This window comes from Meriones unguiculatus, chromosome 8 (genome assembly GCF_030254825.1).
Source record: "Meriones unguiculatus strain TT.TT164.6M chromosome 8, Bangor_MerUng_6.1, whole genome shotgun sequence".
Taxonomy (NCBI): domain Eukaryota; kingdom Metazoa; phylum Chordata; class Mammalia; order Rodentia; family Muridae; genus Meriones; species Meriones unguiculatus.
The window spans coordinates 13,321,018-13,335,009 of record NC_083356.1 but is presented as its reverse complement, the minus strand read 5'-3'; the positions used below and the strand labels follow the sequence as shown (position 1 = coordinate 13,335,009).

The 13,992-nt window shown below is 44.8% G+C and overlaps 1 protein-coding gene across 1 annotated transcript in view; it reads left to right on the top strand.

Annotated features, from left to right (window-relative positions):
- The window catches only part of Mov10l1 (Mov10 like RNA helicase 1), a 65,273-nt gene extending 56,578 nt beyond the window's left edge, over positions 1-8,695 (top strand). Inside the window, exons 23-25 of the mRNA XM_021638988.2 lie at positions 6,730-6,837; positions 7,766-7,903; positions 8,024-8,695. Of these exons, the coding sequence (XP_021494663.2) occupies positions 6,730-6,837; positions 7,766-7,903; positions 8,024-8,119 (342 nt within the window). The 3' untranslated portion in view covers positions 8,120-8,695. The remainder of the gene's footprint in view (positions 1-6,729; positions 6,838-7,765; positions 7,904-8,023) is intronic.
- The last annotated feature ends 5,297 nt before the right edge of the window (positions 8,696-13,992 follow it).

Genomic DNA, 13,992 nt, shown 5'->3' with positions numbered 1-13,992 from the left:
ACTGTCTGGTGGTACTGGCCTGTCTTTCCTCTGTGGTAAGTTAGAGCCATTAGCCATACACCTCTATGAAAACACGGAACCCCGCATCTTAGTGCTGCAGTGCAGCTGACTCACAAGTCCATGTATTTCTTTCCTTTTTTCTTTTATTCGGTTTTGGTTTTTGTTTTTGTTTGGTTGGTTGGTTTTGTTTCTTTGCTTGGGTTTTTGTTGTTTTTTGAGACAGGGTTTCTCTGTATAGTTCCTGTCCTGGAACTCTCTCTATAGACCAGACTGGCCTCAAACTCACAGAGATCCTCCTGCCCCTGCCTCCTGAGTGCTGAGATTAAAGGCATGAGCCACCACTACCCAGCCTCTTTTTTGTTTGTTTGGTTGGTTTTTGTTGTTGTTCTTCTTGTTGTTGTTTTTCCATGACAGGGCTTTCTCCGTGTACCCTTGGCTGTCGTGGACTTCATTTGTAGACTAAGCTAGCCTCAAACTCACAGAGATCGCCTGCCTCTGCCTCCCTGAGTGCTGAAATTACAGGCATGCACCACCACGCCTGTTTACCCAGCCTCTTCTTTATTTATTATTCTCTCATATATTACATTCTGATCTCAGTTTCCCCTCCCTCCTCACCTCCCAGTCCCTCTCCACCCACCTCCCCTCTCCACTTGATCTATTCCTCCTCTGTTTCCCTTCAGAAAAGGGCAAATCTCCCAGGGATATCAACCAAACGTGGCATATCGAGTTATAATAAGACTAGGTATATCCCTCATATCAAGGCTTCAAAAGGCAATCCAGTAAGAGGGAAAGGGTCCCAAAAGCAGGCAAAAGAGTAAGCTATCCCCACTTTCACTGTTAGGAGTCCCACAAGAACATCAGACTACACAACTAAAACATATATGCAGAGGACCTAAGGTCAGACCCATACAGGTAAACTGCAACCCAAGAAGGTTAACTATACCCATGAAAACACAGGAAATAATATCACACCAGCAAAAACAAAACAACAACAACAACAACAACAAAAAACCACAATCATCTCAGTAGATGCTGAAAAAGCCTTTAACAAAATCCAGTATCCCTTCATGATAAAAGTCTTGGAGAGATCAAGGATACCAGAGATATAACTAAACATAATGAAGGCAGTATATAGCAAGCCGATAACCAAAATCAAATTAAATAGAGTAAAACTCAAAACAGTTTCAGTAAAAGTAAGTCCATGTATTTGGCTGAGCTTTTTTTCAAGGGTAAGCATTCTTTTTAAGATTTATTTTTATGTTAAGTTTATGAGTGTTTTGTCTGCATTATTGTATGTATGTATTGTGTTGGTACGTAGGCAGCCAGAAGAAGGCATCAGACCTTCTGAAACTGGAGTTACAAATAGTAGTGGTTAGGTGCTGGCAACTAAAGCTAGGTCCTCTGCAAAAGTAACAAGTGCTATTACCTATTGAGCCATCTCTCCAGCCCAAGGATTAACATTTTTATGTTCCTGTTCACTACTTAAATTACTATTTATCACTCAAAGTAATATTTTGGGGTTGGCAAATGGTTCATTCATCAGGTTAAAGCACTTGCTGCCAAGCTGAACAACTTGAGTTCAGTTCCAAGGACAACATGGTGGAAGGAGAGGATCAATCCCTGAAAGTTGTTCTCTGACCTCCACATGTGTGTCTGTCGTGTGCTTTCCTCCACAGATAAGTAAGTAGGTAAGTCATATTTGTTCCAGGGAGATGGTTCACTGGGTAAAAAAAAAAAAAAAAAAAAAAACTTGCTGTATAAACACGAGTACCTGGGTTCACATGCCCAGAGCATAGACAAAGCCAAGCACAGTAACACACACCTGTAATGCCTGTTCTGTAGTGAGATGTGAGGAAAGACAAGAGACTCCCCCAGAAACCTTGGGGCCAGCTAGTTTAACATATCCACATCGTAGCAAACAACAGAAGACCCTACCTCGAAGTGGAAGAAAGGACCAACATTTCAGGTTGTCATCTGACCACTGTATACACACACACACCATGCACACAATATTTTACCTTTTTCGGCTAAATGACCTCTCTTTCTCGCTTCATTCTCTCTTGTCTCTTCTCTCTCTCTCTCCCTCCTACCCCTTTCTCTCTCCCTCTCCCTCTCTGTCTCTCCTACCTTTCCTCTTTTTTTTCTTTCACCTTTGGTCCTTGTTGATTTAAGTTGTATGTCTTCAATTTCTTTTTAAAAGTATGTTCTGCTGGATGCACGTCTTCACTGCTGGGTCACCATCTTACAATGGTGTGGGACAGGACATGTCATTCCTCTCCTGCTCAGCATCTGCCCTTGTATTTTGTTCATTTTTTGTAATGAATCTGCTTATAGATATCTTAGTATTTAGCTTATTTGGAGGTTGTTGAGCTTCATGGATTCATGGGTGGTTTTTTTTTGCAGATTCTGGAAGATTGGACCAGTATTTCTAAATCTTTTTTCCTGCTCCTTCTCTGAGAATCCTTTTCTTCCACGTAGTGGGCTTGATTTGTTGCTCACCTTAGACAGTTTCTGTTGGTCTATTTTAAGTTTTATCCTTGATTGCCATCTGTTTTCTAGAACATAGACTCACTCTATACTAAGGCTAGTCTTTAACTCACAACAGTCCTTCTGCCTCAGAATACCAAAATCTGGGATTACAAGGCCGGAGCTTCCTTGGCTAATTTTTCTTCTGTTGTTTGGGTATCTTTTAGTGATTTATCGGCTCAGACTTTGAACTCTGAAATCTCAGCTGAGTATTTGCCATTTCTGCCCTTACTGGAGTCTCTGCTGTGTCATTTGCACATGAAATTTTTTAATGTGGTATCTTTTGAGTTATTGAGACACATTGGTAATAGTGTCCCTGAAGGCTCTGCTAGGTCAGATACCTGGAAACACTCCTGTTCCCTTGTGCCTTTCTACTTGAGTATGTGTCGCATTTTCAGGTTCTTTGAACAATTTTTTAAACTTAAGTTGAGAACTAGAAATGTTAAAAAGCATAGTGACTTTGGGTTCTGATTTCCACCCTAATGATTGTTGTGCTTTATTATTTGTTTCTTTGATTCACAGCTGCCTCAGCTCTGGCTGTGGCATCTGTTATTTGTTTGTTTTGTTTTGTTTTGTTTTTCTGGTATTTGTCCCTGTTGAGTTTTACTTTCATTGTTTTTAACTGTGGCTTCTAGGGGAGTGCAAGCCTAGCTTAGTGGGTCAGCAGCTCTCAGCAGTGGCTGTACTCATTGCTTTGAGTGGATATAGCTGCCACCAAACATCTATCCTCAGGTGGCTTTCCATCCAGACATCAGGCCGCTTGAGTCTTTCCATACTGCTGTTTCCCCTTGGAAATACACTCATACCCACCTTAAGGAATGGAGGTTTTTGGGTTTTCTGTTTTGGTTTGTTTGTTTGTTGATTTGTTTTGGTTGTGAGCCTAGCTTTTAATAGCTAGCCATTTTTCCAGCCCAGAGTGAAGCTCTAGGCTCTCCATGCCTGCTTGCCTCTGAGCTTACATTGATAGCCAGATGGAAGAGCCCCACAGACCATAGCACAGACTCCCATTGTTCTTAGCCAAGTTGAATAGCATTAACACTTGTTAGACTGTGGTTATTTCCAGGACACTGAATGTGAAACCGTATGGTTGCTTTGTGGGAATAGACTTTTCTGTTTCCTCACTCCGAAACAGAAAAGTTGTCTCCATTTTGCCTAGATCTTGTCTGGACCTAAGCCCTTCATGGATACTAGTAGATATTCAGGGAGAAACAGCTCATGTGACAGGCTGGCCCAGTGCCACATGCCATCAACCTATCCTCCAGATTGCACTGATCTAGACTGAACAGAGCTTTTCAGGCCTTCCACACTGACCTTGGTCACTGCACAGCAGTTGAGCATAGCAGGTTAGTTGAGGGTATCCCTGTTCCACTAATTTTCATGGGACTGACTGGGAATATGAGAGACTCCCTTTGTTAGTATTTGCTTTCTTTCTACTTAGAGATTGATTTTTATTTTATGTGTATGGTGTGTTGCCTGCATGCATCTCTGTACCACATGCATGCAGTACCTGTGGAGGCCAGAAGAAGTCAGCAGGTGCCCTGGAACTAGTTGTGAGCCATTTGTGGGTGCTGGCAGCCAAGTCTGAGTCCTGTGGAAGAGCAGCCAGTGCTCATAATTGCTGAGCCCTCACTGACGCTTCCGGATTTTTAAAGATAGGGTTTCTCCATGGATCCTAGATTGGCCTAGAACTCACTTTGTAGGCCAGGCCAACCTGAAACTCGTGATCATCTCTCTTCAGTCTCCCAAGTGCTTGCATACACAGCTTAAATGCTAAGGGTTTTTGTGTTGTGTGCTGGGAATCAAACAGGACCTCAGGCATGCTAGACAAGGCTTGAACCATTAAACTGCATCCATAGCCCTTTATATTATCATTTTAAAATGCCCTTAGTATTTTTCACTTTATTATTATTTTATCATTTTTTATATGTACAAATATTTTGCCTATATAAATGTCTGTGCACCACATAATTACTTGGTGTCTAAGGAGGCCAGAATAGGGTGTCAGTGTCAGCTTTCTTGGGTTTAGAGTTACACATGGTTCTGAGCCTTTATGTGGGTACTGGGACTTACCTGGGTCATCTGGAATAGTAGCCCATGCTCTTAACCACTGAGCATCCTTTGATGTCCCTATATTACCTTTTTATCCCCATATTCAGCTCAGAATGTAGCACATATGGGCACATACAATGCCTTATATAAGTGTCACCCTTTTTGCAAGAGAAAGCAAGGAACATCTGCATTGATGGTCAGATCTGCTGGTAAGCAAGAAACCAGGTTGGCTGAGAACTACCAGGGCTGTCTTCTCTAGTCCCCAGTATTGCCATCCAGTGCAATCCCAGGTTGTTCCTCAGTCTCTTCCTACACTGATGTCCACAGCCCTGTTCCTGTCTGTCACCCTCTACAGGGAACAACTGGCCAGGCCCTTAGAGCCTGGAGAGGTGCTATATTGTTACATTTCTGTCATTGTGACAGAACACCATGACCAAGGCAGTTTACAGAAGAATGTGTCTGATTGGGATTGTGGTTCTAGAATTCACAGTGATGGAGCAAAAGCAAAGTGTCAAGAAGAGCGGAGAGTTCACATCTTGATCCAAAAGCAGAAGGCAGAGAGAGAGCACACTTTTAAGAATGACATGAATTTATTTTCTTAATGAATAACTCCAAATCAAACAGTTAAGAAATGTTGATAGATGTTACCAAAGAGAAAAATATGTACTTTTAGGGAAATAGGTGGGATTTTAAAAATTCATGAGAAAGAGCCACAGCTAAGAATTACCCAGACAAGTTGGAAAATCATTACTCAAATGTCAACTTGTCATAAAACTGGAATAGCTGCTCTTGTGTAGTCCTGTTGGAAGAAGCCAGAAAAACTGACTGAATTCTCCAACATCCCCCCTTTGGGACCTTTGTGTGGCATTAGGGGTGCATAGCTGAAGAGGTATGGTGTGAGAATGGTGTATGTCACTGATCAAGCAACCATACTCAGGACACCGCCTCTCAAATCTCCTGCATGTTCCTACGTGGTCTGAAAAAGAGTGTGAATAATAAGAGATGTAAGGCAAACAGGTCAGGACACTTCTTTGCATTTGAGCCACCATTAAGAGCTGAAGTCCTACGCTAGTCCAACAATTTGTTAAAAAAAAGCAGAGCTCCACTAACTTTTTAAGCTATAAAAACAGTGAGGTTATGAGGCAGTGGGGCAAGACAACAGTATGATAGTAGACAGTGGGAAGATGGACTAATAGTCCTAGGCTCTGCATCTGGTCACATGGTCCCTGTGTGCCTTCCTGAGCATCACATGCCAGAGAGCTTTAGGGAATCTGTGGTGGTTTGGATGAGAATGGCCCTGTAAACTAGGTGTGGTGGCACACACCTTTAATCCTAGCACTCAGGGAGGCAGAGGCAAACAGATCTCTTCCAGTTTCAGGCCAGCCTGGTCTACAAAGTGACTCCAGGACAACCAAGACTACCCAGAGAAACCCTGTTTCAAAAAAACAGAGAGGAGGAGAGAGAGAGAGAGAGACCCTCTAGGCTCATATTTTTGATTTGTTGGTCCTCGTTGATGGAACTGTCCACATTGTAACATTCTATTCTTCCAAACTCCCAACACAATCGTCCATTAAGATCTGCTTAAAAAAAAAAAAAAAAAAAAAAGATCTGCTTAAAACATTCTCAGACTTCTGTATCCACCACTCTGAAATGTTCCTAAATTCCTCCTGAGAATGACAGGGTCAGATTTGGTCACAGCAATGGCCACACTTCTGTCATTCCAATTTCTGTGTTAGTTATTCTTATGTCACTTTGAGAATATCTAAGAAAACAACTCGAGGAGAAAAAGACTTATTTTGGCTCATGATTTTAGAGGATCTCAGTTCATCATGGTGGGAAGACATGGTGGAGCAGCTTTGTTCTTGACAACCAAGCAAGTGGCAGAGGCTGTTGACATCTCAGAGGACTAGGAAGCAGAAAGGCCCTTCAGGATCCCTCAACAACCACTTCTGCCATATGAGCCCCACTTTCTAAAAATCGCCCAGCTTCCCAAAATAGTGCTATCAGCTGTGGACCAGATACTCAAAATATGAGTGGAGTGCATTTCAGACCCTAACCATAACAGTGTTTGGCTTAACTGTAATAGATACATATATTGGGTTGTTTTTTTTTTTTTTACAATATTATTTTTAATCTTTTTAACCTTTTTTAAAGGTGGAGAAAATAAAAATCCTTCTGAGAAATGTGGACTTGACTGACATAAAGGTTGGCTCAGTGGAGGAGTTCCAGGGGCAAGAATACTTGGTCATTGTCATTTCCACTGTAAGTGTTGTATTTGTGGCTAGCTGGCCTGTGCTTGGAACTGCTGGCTATTTAAATACATTCAAATAAAATGGAAGAGGCTGATCCACAGTGTAACAGACTACCCTACAGGCTAGAGACTCTCCTAGATGCAGATGGTACCAAAAGTGGTGACTATAGTAGATTCTTTTAACAGCCCCCAAATCAGGAGCCATGTCAAAAGGATCTGGGAAGAAATAATCAGTACATGGAAGAATAAGATAGTGAAAGGCAGGTTTGGTGGCACACACATTTAATCCCAGCACTAAGGAAGTAGAGGCAGTTGGATCTCTAGAGTTTGAAACCAGCCTAGTCTACATAGTGTGTTCCAGGACAGCCATGGCTACATAGTGAGACCTTGACTCAAAAAAACAAAAGAGAAACCTGGCAAGGTGGCACATGCCTGTAATCCCAGTACTCAGGAAAACAGAGGCAGGAAGCTCCCTGTGAGTTCGAGGCCAACCTGGTGTACAAAGCAAATCCAGGACAGCCAAGACTACACAGAAAAACCCTTTCTCAAAAAGATAGTGAAAGACAGCTGGAGAGCAGAACGGGGCAGATGTCAAAAGAAGACCCCAGCTCAGTGGCTTTTACACCACCACTCAAGGACAGCTGTGCTCTCAATCCACTTATCTTTTAATTTTTAAAGTATCTCCATTGCAAGTACATGCTAATTGCAGATAGAAAATTCAGATGCAAACGAGGAAATCAACACTGTTTAAAATCCTACTTACCTAACATAAACTGTTAACATGTGGAGTCTTCCTGCATGTAGACCGAATAGTGCTGGTAGCAGCCCTGTCTCATTTTTAAACATAAATGAGGCCATGTTGCTTCTTAACCTTTCGGTTTTCATGTATCAAGAAAAAAAAACTTAAAATACAATTTTTGTTTATTTTTGTGTCTTTAGGTGCGGTCAAATGAAGATAGATTTGAAGATGACCGATATTTTTTGGGCTTCTTGTCCAATTCAAAAAGATTTAATGTTGCAATCACAAGACCCAAAGCATTGCTGATTGTTCTGGGAAACCCTCATGTGCTTGTCAGAGTGAGTCTGCAGGACACTGGGCTGCCTTGTTAGGGGAAGGGAAGGATACAGGTGACAGGAAATGACCTGGCACCAGGAGACTCTGGGCCTTCACTCACTTGGATCTCTTGTTTTCATCAGGATCCCTGTTTTGGAGCGCTGCTAGAATACAGTGTTACCAATGGTGTCTACACAGGGTGTGATCTGCCTCCAGAACTCCAGGCTCTCCAAAAGTGAGCACTCCTGTCCACTTCCTAAAAGGCAGGCTGGCTTTAGGGCTCCCAAACCCTTCTATTTTGATTCTTCCTCAAGATTCCACACCCAGACTGAAGCCTCAGGACCAGCATGGATGCTTTTCTGACTGTCTTGAACCCTGGGCTGCAGCAGCCACTGTCCTGGACTTTAGTGGTCAATGTCACCCCACCCTTGTGTACCTAAACAGGTGAAACAAAGCACCACGTAAAAGCGCCATGAAGGAAGGACTGTGCCCTGCATGCTCACTGCTCCACATACGCTGTGGCTAGGTGGCAGTGCCAGGGTCTGTGGGCATAGAAGAGTCTGGCTGGTTGGGTACACAGCAGCTACAACAGGGAGACATTGCTCCTCCGCCCATGGCCCCTTAGTCCAGCCACACTAGAGTCTTCTGTGACTCTTGGGGCTTCCTGGTTTAGGACTGAATGTTGGTATAGGTGGGACCACTGAGTCAGCTGAGCTGCTCATGCTTCCTTGTACTGACCTTGGTTCACAACAGTTTGTTTCTGCCAGTGGGCAGTCACTGCCACTACCCTCCCCCCAAATAAACACTCCAGTAACTCCAGACCCCTTTCTGTCTTGGAATGAACCTGTATCAGTGATAAGGGTCGTATGTTTCCTTTGCATCCTGCTGATAGCTACAGTCTTTGGAGTTGGTTCCACTACCATCTGCTCTATCCTGATCCAGATATGTATGAAACAGCAGGAAAGACCACAGGTCCACTCACCTGAGAAACAGACTGCAGCTATGTTGTAACACCTGAGGACTGAGAAGGATATTGGGTGAACCCAGGCCCACCTAGAACCCTTATTTCTGGAAGGGACAGTCAGTCAGGGCTTGCACTGGAGCCCTGTCTGTCCTCCCTGGCCTGTCCCTTAATGTCAACTTCCAAGAGCCTTCATAGGTTAGGTGGGATGGGCTCCGTGATACACCCAACTGGACTTGGACGTCTGTGCTCAGAGGTAATAACCAAAGAAGTAAAATGTCACCTGGCTCTCTCCCCTAGCTTAGGAGAGAGGCCAGCACAGGTGCTGAGGCTCTACCATGGTCTACTGTAGGCACTACTGCCAGAAGCACTGTACTTGGAGGCTGAACCCAGGGTGAGCAGCATGGGGTTTAGCTCTTTTGTGCAGGTGAGAACTGTGTCTCCCTAATGAGGCTCTTTCCACTCCTACAGCACCCCTTACTACACAGAACAGGAGCCTTATGGAGCCCATTCCCAGACCCCGGGTGTGTAGAGAGATTCCCACACAAGCTACTATGATGTCAGATCTTTTGCTCTAAAAGCCTGCACCCAACCACACTCGGGGACTGGACCTGGCTAGCTGGAGCACAGAGATGAACAAGACAGAGGGATGATAATCCCCACAAGGAAATTTCAAGGCGCTCTACCACCTGGGGACCACAATGGGCAAGGCACTTTCATCAGGCAGAGTATGGAGATCCTTAGGTGGGGGGCTTTGGATGGAACTGAGAGCAGCTCAGGCCAGCCAGCCTCCAGCCAACTTTCTCCATTCTCCTCTCAGCAACCATAGTGGTGCTCTTGGCAGCAGTCATAGCCTGTTATCTCCAATCCCAGGACAAACCATAACCTTCATCCTGCCCTTCGCCTCTGAGGCCCCAGCCTGTAACACGTCTTACTGTGGGTCATTGAAGGTCAGTGAAGCCAGGTGGCCTGCCCCTCAGTGAGTCCTCTCAGCTTAATTGTTGTCAGGCCTCTCTGGTAGCCTGTCCACCTGTCCTTTGCCCTGGGTTAAAACTCAATTGCAGTGTGGCCACCCAGAGAGGCTTAAACCTTAGCTGTATGAGGAGGTGAAGGCAGGAGAAGGACACCGAGAGGTAACCAGCAGGTCCCAGGAAGGAAGCCAGTGACTGGGAGTGTCAAGTAGATCACAGTCCATCGGGGACATGCCCTTATCTGCTGAGTACCCAGCTAAGGTTGGTCATGAACCCATGATCTTCAACACCTTTCTACCCAGAAACATCCATCCAGCTCAGGGCTAACCACATCTGCTCGAGCTTGAGCTGACTGTCCTATAGGTGAGACAGACACAGAGCACATACATCAGGGGATCTCTATAGAGTGAGAGTGGTGGGATCAAAGGCAAGTTGGGCCAGGATGAGCAGCATCCCAGTCAGAACTAGAAGCCATGAGGAACTGCTGTAGAGGACCTTATACTGAGTGGGCAGGAGCCTAGACAATAAGAAAGGAAGCCACAGAAAATAGGAAGGCCCCACTCTCAAGGATGACAACATTGCCCAGAACAGTGTGACCACCTGTAAAACAAGGACCAGCAGTGCCTGTAGGCAGCTAGGCACAGACCTCAAGCTTGGTCATAGTCTCTTAGAAGAAACAGAAAATGTTTCTCCTTGCTTATTCTTAAGCTACCCATGTTGTATGTGACTATTAATATTATTAAAGCTGCTGTTAATCCTAAACAGCTGTATAACCAAATAACCATACAGAGACTATGATGTATTTAATTAACCTAGAACACAATGCTGGGCAATAGTTACTTCATCCTAAACCTCCAAGCCCTCAGTTTCCTAACATTTAGATTTCCCACATTATACTTGTTTTTACTGATATATTAGGTCCAGTCCATCTCTCCACGTCTTTCCAAGATCTCTTTCTCAGATCTCTTTCTCAGCTCTGTTCTCCCAGCAAGCTCCCTCCTTCCCTTCTCTCCTCCTCTGCCCTCCCACCTTCCTGTCCTCTGGCCCCTCCCTCTCTTCCTGCTTCCTTTTCATTGCTCAACATTGTGGCTAGTTGCTTTATTTTGGCATTTACACAAAGTTTACACAAAGTTGAGACAGGTGATGCTTAGAATAAATATCACAATGTAATGTCCGGATTGAAACCAGAGAGTGGGGGAGAGAAATCAGCATTTGAGTGAACAAGGGCAAGGTGTGTACATTTCAAAAGAACATTATACCAACACACCTACGTTTTTTTCTTTAAGATTTTTGTCTTACTTTATGTGTACCGGTGCTTGGTGTGTAGTGCCAGCAGAGTCCAGAAGATGGCATAGGATCCTCTGGAGTTAGAGCTGATTGCTAATTGCCGTGTGGGTTCTAGGGACAAACCCGGTTCCTCCAGAAGAGCAGCCGGTGTCCTCAACTACTGAGCTATCTCTCTAGCCCAGTTTCTCATTTCTAAAAGGCTGCTTACAGTGTCATTCCAAGCATATTGTACATTTTGCCACTGTAAGGCAAAACAAAGCAACCTATCGGTATCTCATGTGAGACAAAAATGTGCTAAGATTTTATACCAACATTGTCTTCTTAAAAACCACATCCTCCAAAGCTACAAATGCGATATTTTTCCCTCTTGAACCTCTATTTCCACTCTCCATAGATTTGAACCCCAGTGCTGAATATTAAGCTTGTAGGTCAGTATGAAAGAAAATGTGAATTTGTGAATTTTCTTTTTTTTTTTTTTTTTTTGCATATGTTTTATGTTCTGTACCCAAAATGGAATTTCACATTCATCACCCATGGCTCCAGAAGACCAGTGATGAGCTCTTGCCAAGGAAGCCCAAGCAAATCTTTGATACAGAAGCTTTAGTTTGTTCTTGACATTCCTGACCCTCCCAGGCATCCCGCCTCAGGTTGAAGAGGTCAGTTGTTGTAATGGATGGCAGTTCCTGAGTGAGAATAATGGGATGGGCACAGAGCAGCTGCTCTTGGCCAGCTGTGGGTCTCCATGTAGTCATCCCTTACCGCAAATGGAAGCTTCACTGATGAGAGAAGATGCATCAGTTAATTAGTCCAATTAATTAATAATGTGCTCACTTAGCAGAATAATATTAATGGTTCTCCCATAGAGCCTGTGACCCTTCTAGGCACAGGTTCTTGGCCCAACAATGGTTGCCAGGTGTGGGTTTCACTTTGTGGAGCAGGACTTAAATCCAGACAGAAAATGGTTGGTTGGCGGGTGATGGTTATGCCATTACTGCTTCAGTGAGCATGTCACACCAGAGCCATCATTGTAGTTTGCAGGGTTGGCAGCTGGTAAGGCTGTGGAAGTGTGCTTAGCACCTTCACCACTACAGAAGTTATCCAATAGGGATGGAGCTTCCAGGTTACTTTCTTCAAGTCCTATGATTCAGGAATGTGGTCTATTCAGCAGTAGGGCCTTGCCAGCAAGTTCTGGAGGATGACCAAGAATAATGGCAGTGTAACCAAGAACAATGTTAGTAGCTTATAATATTTTGGGATCTATGGAAACTCAGTAAACTCCAAAAGAAGTAATGCGTTCCTGGTCCTAGGTTTTTTATTTGTTAGCTTCTGGTGTCTAGTAGAGGCATTGTCCCTTTACGGGGCAACTCTGTTTAAACTACTTGATTTTTGTCTTTATTACTTATGTATATGGGTATTTTGCCTGCATGTATGCCTGTTCACCAGAAGAGTGTGCTGCCTGCAGAGGCCAGGAGAATCCAATCGTCTGGAGTTGTAGATGGTTGTTAGTGACCATGGGTGCTGGGGAAAACTCCATTGACCTAGGTTCAAGCCCTAGCACCCATATAGTAGGCTTAAAATGTCTGTAATCCCAGACTCAGGGAGTTCTGGCCTCTGTGCCCACTACATGCAGATGGTACACATTCATGGAGGCAAAATACCCATACACATAGTTTTTAAAAAATAAGACTTTCCACTCAGTGGATGGATAGAGCCGTTGGGGAGACATGCCCAAATAGTTAACAAAGGAGACATTTGGAAAATTAAGAAACTTCAAGTCAAAAACAAGAAATCACTGAGAAGTGGTCAGTCAGTGTGCAAAAGCTCTGGTAATCAGAGACAGGCAAACAGAAAAGGTGTGAAGTTCTGGAAGGTAGGATGATGGAGTGAGAACAGCATAGCCCTTCTGAGAAGCCAAGGGAGGGAGAGCCTCAAGATGACTGCTCTGGGACTGCTGGGCAGCCTGGGGTGCTGGCTTCCTCTGGGTAGCAGGCAGCTCAGGGCAGCCAGGAATCCGAGGAATGGGAGCAGATGTTACCACAGCAGGGAGTAAGGGGAAAGCAAAATCTATGGACGCAAGAATGCATCCTTCACAGGCCAGGGGCATTCAGATCAGAAAGGGCCTGGCCTAGAGTCTGGCCAGACCCGACAGCAGCACTCCCCCACCTCCAGATTCTGCTTTGGTCTGTGGAGATGTTTCCAGAAAGCTAGTGGATAGTTACTGAAGGAAGTTACCACTACAGACACAAAGACAAGAAAGGCAATGATGGGTGATACTGAGCTAGGGAATCCTGCAGGAGGCCAAGGTCGCAGAAGTTTGTGTACAGTAGCTCCTGGGAGGAGAGCACGTGTAGGCAGCCCAGGGGGTCAGGTGACAATGAGCGAGGTGGCAGAAAGGCCCCTCCAGCTGGCGCAGCTCCATGGATTTTGACAGTGAGTGAAGCAGCAGAGATGCTGGGTTAGCATATCTGCACTGGCTGACTTCTGATCACAGCATTTAACTGGACGCCTCTGGGTCCAGGTCGTGGCTGCAGTAAAGAGGCATCAGGGAGCTTTGGAGAGGACAACCCACAGCATTTATACAGGCACTGGGAAAGGGGGTTCTGGCTTCGTCGCACTTGTCTGCAACACCTCACAGGGCAGCCTCTGCGCCCATGTGGGATCCGGGTCCCAGCGAGGAGCAAGAGTGTAGAACTAGAATCCTGCCGCCAGACACGATCTGACCCTAGAGCGGGCGATCCGCCTCTTTTGGTGCCTAGGGCTAGGGAAGCCGGGACTCGGCCCAACCCTGACGCAAGGGGATGGTCAATATGAACTCGGTTCATTTCATTTAAAAAAAAAAAATTTTTTTTTTTTTTTGCAAAGTCATCGCCAACGCCGCAGCTACGTGGCAGGT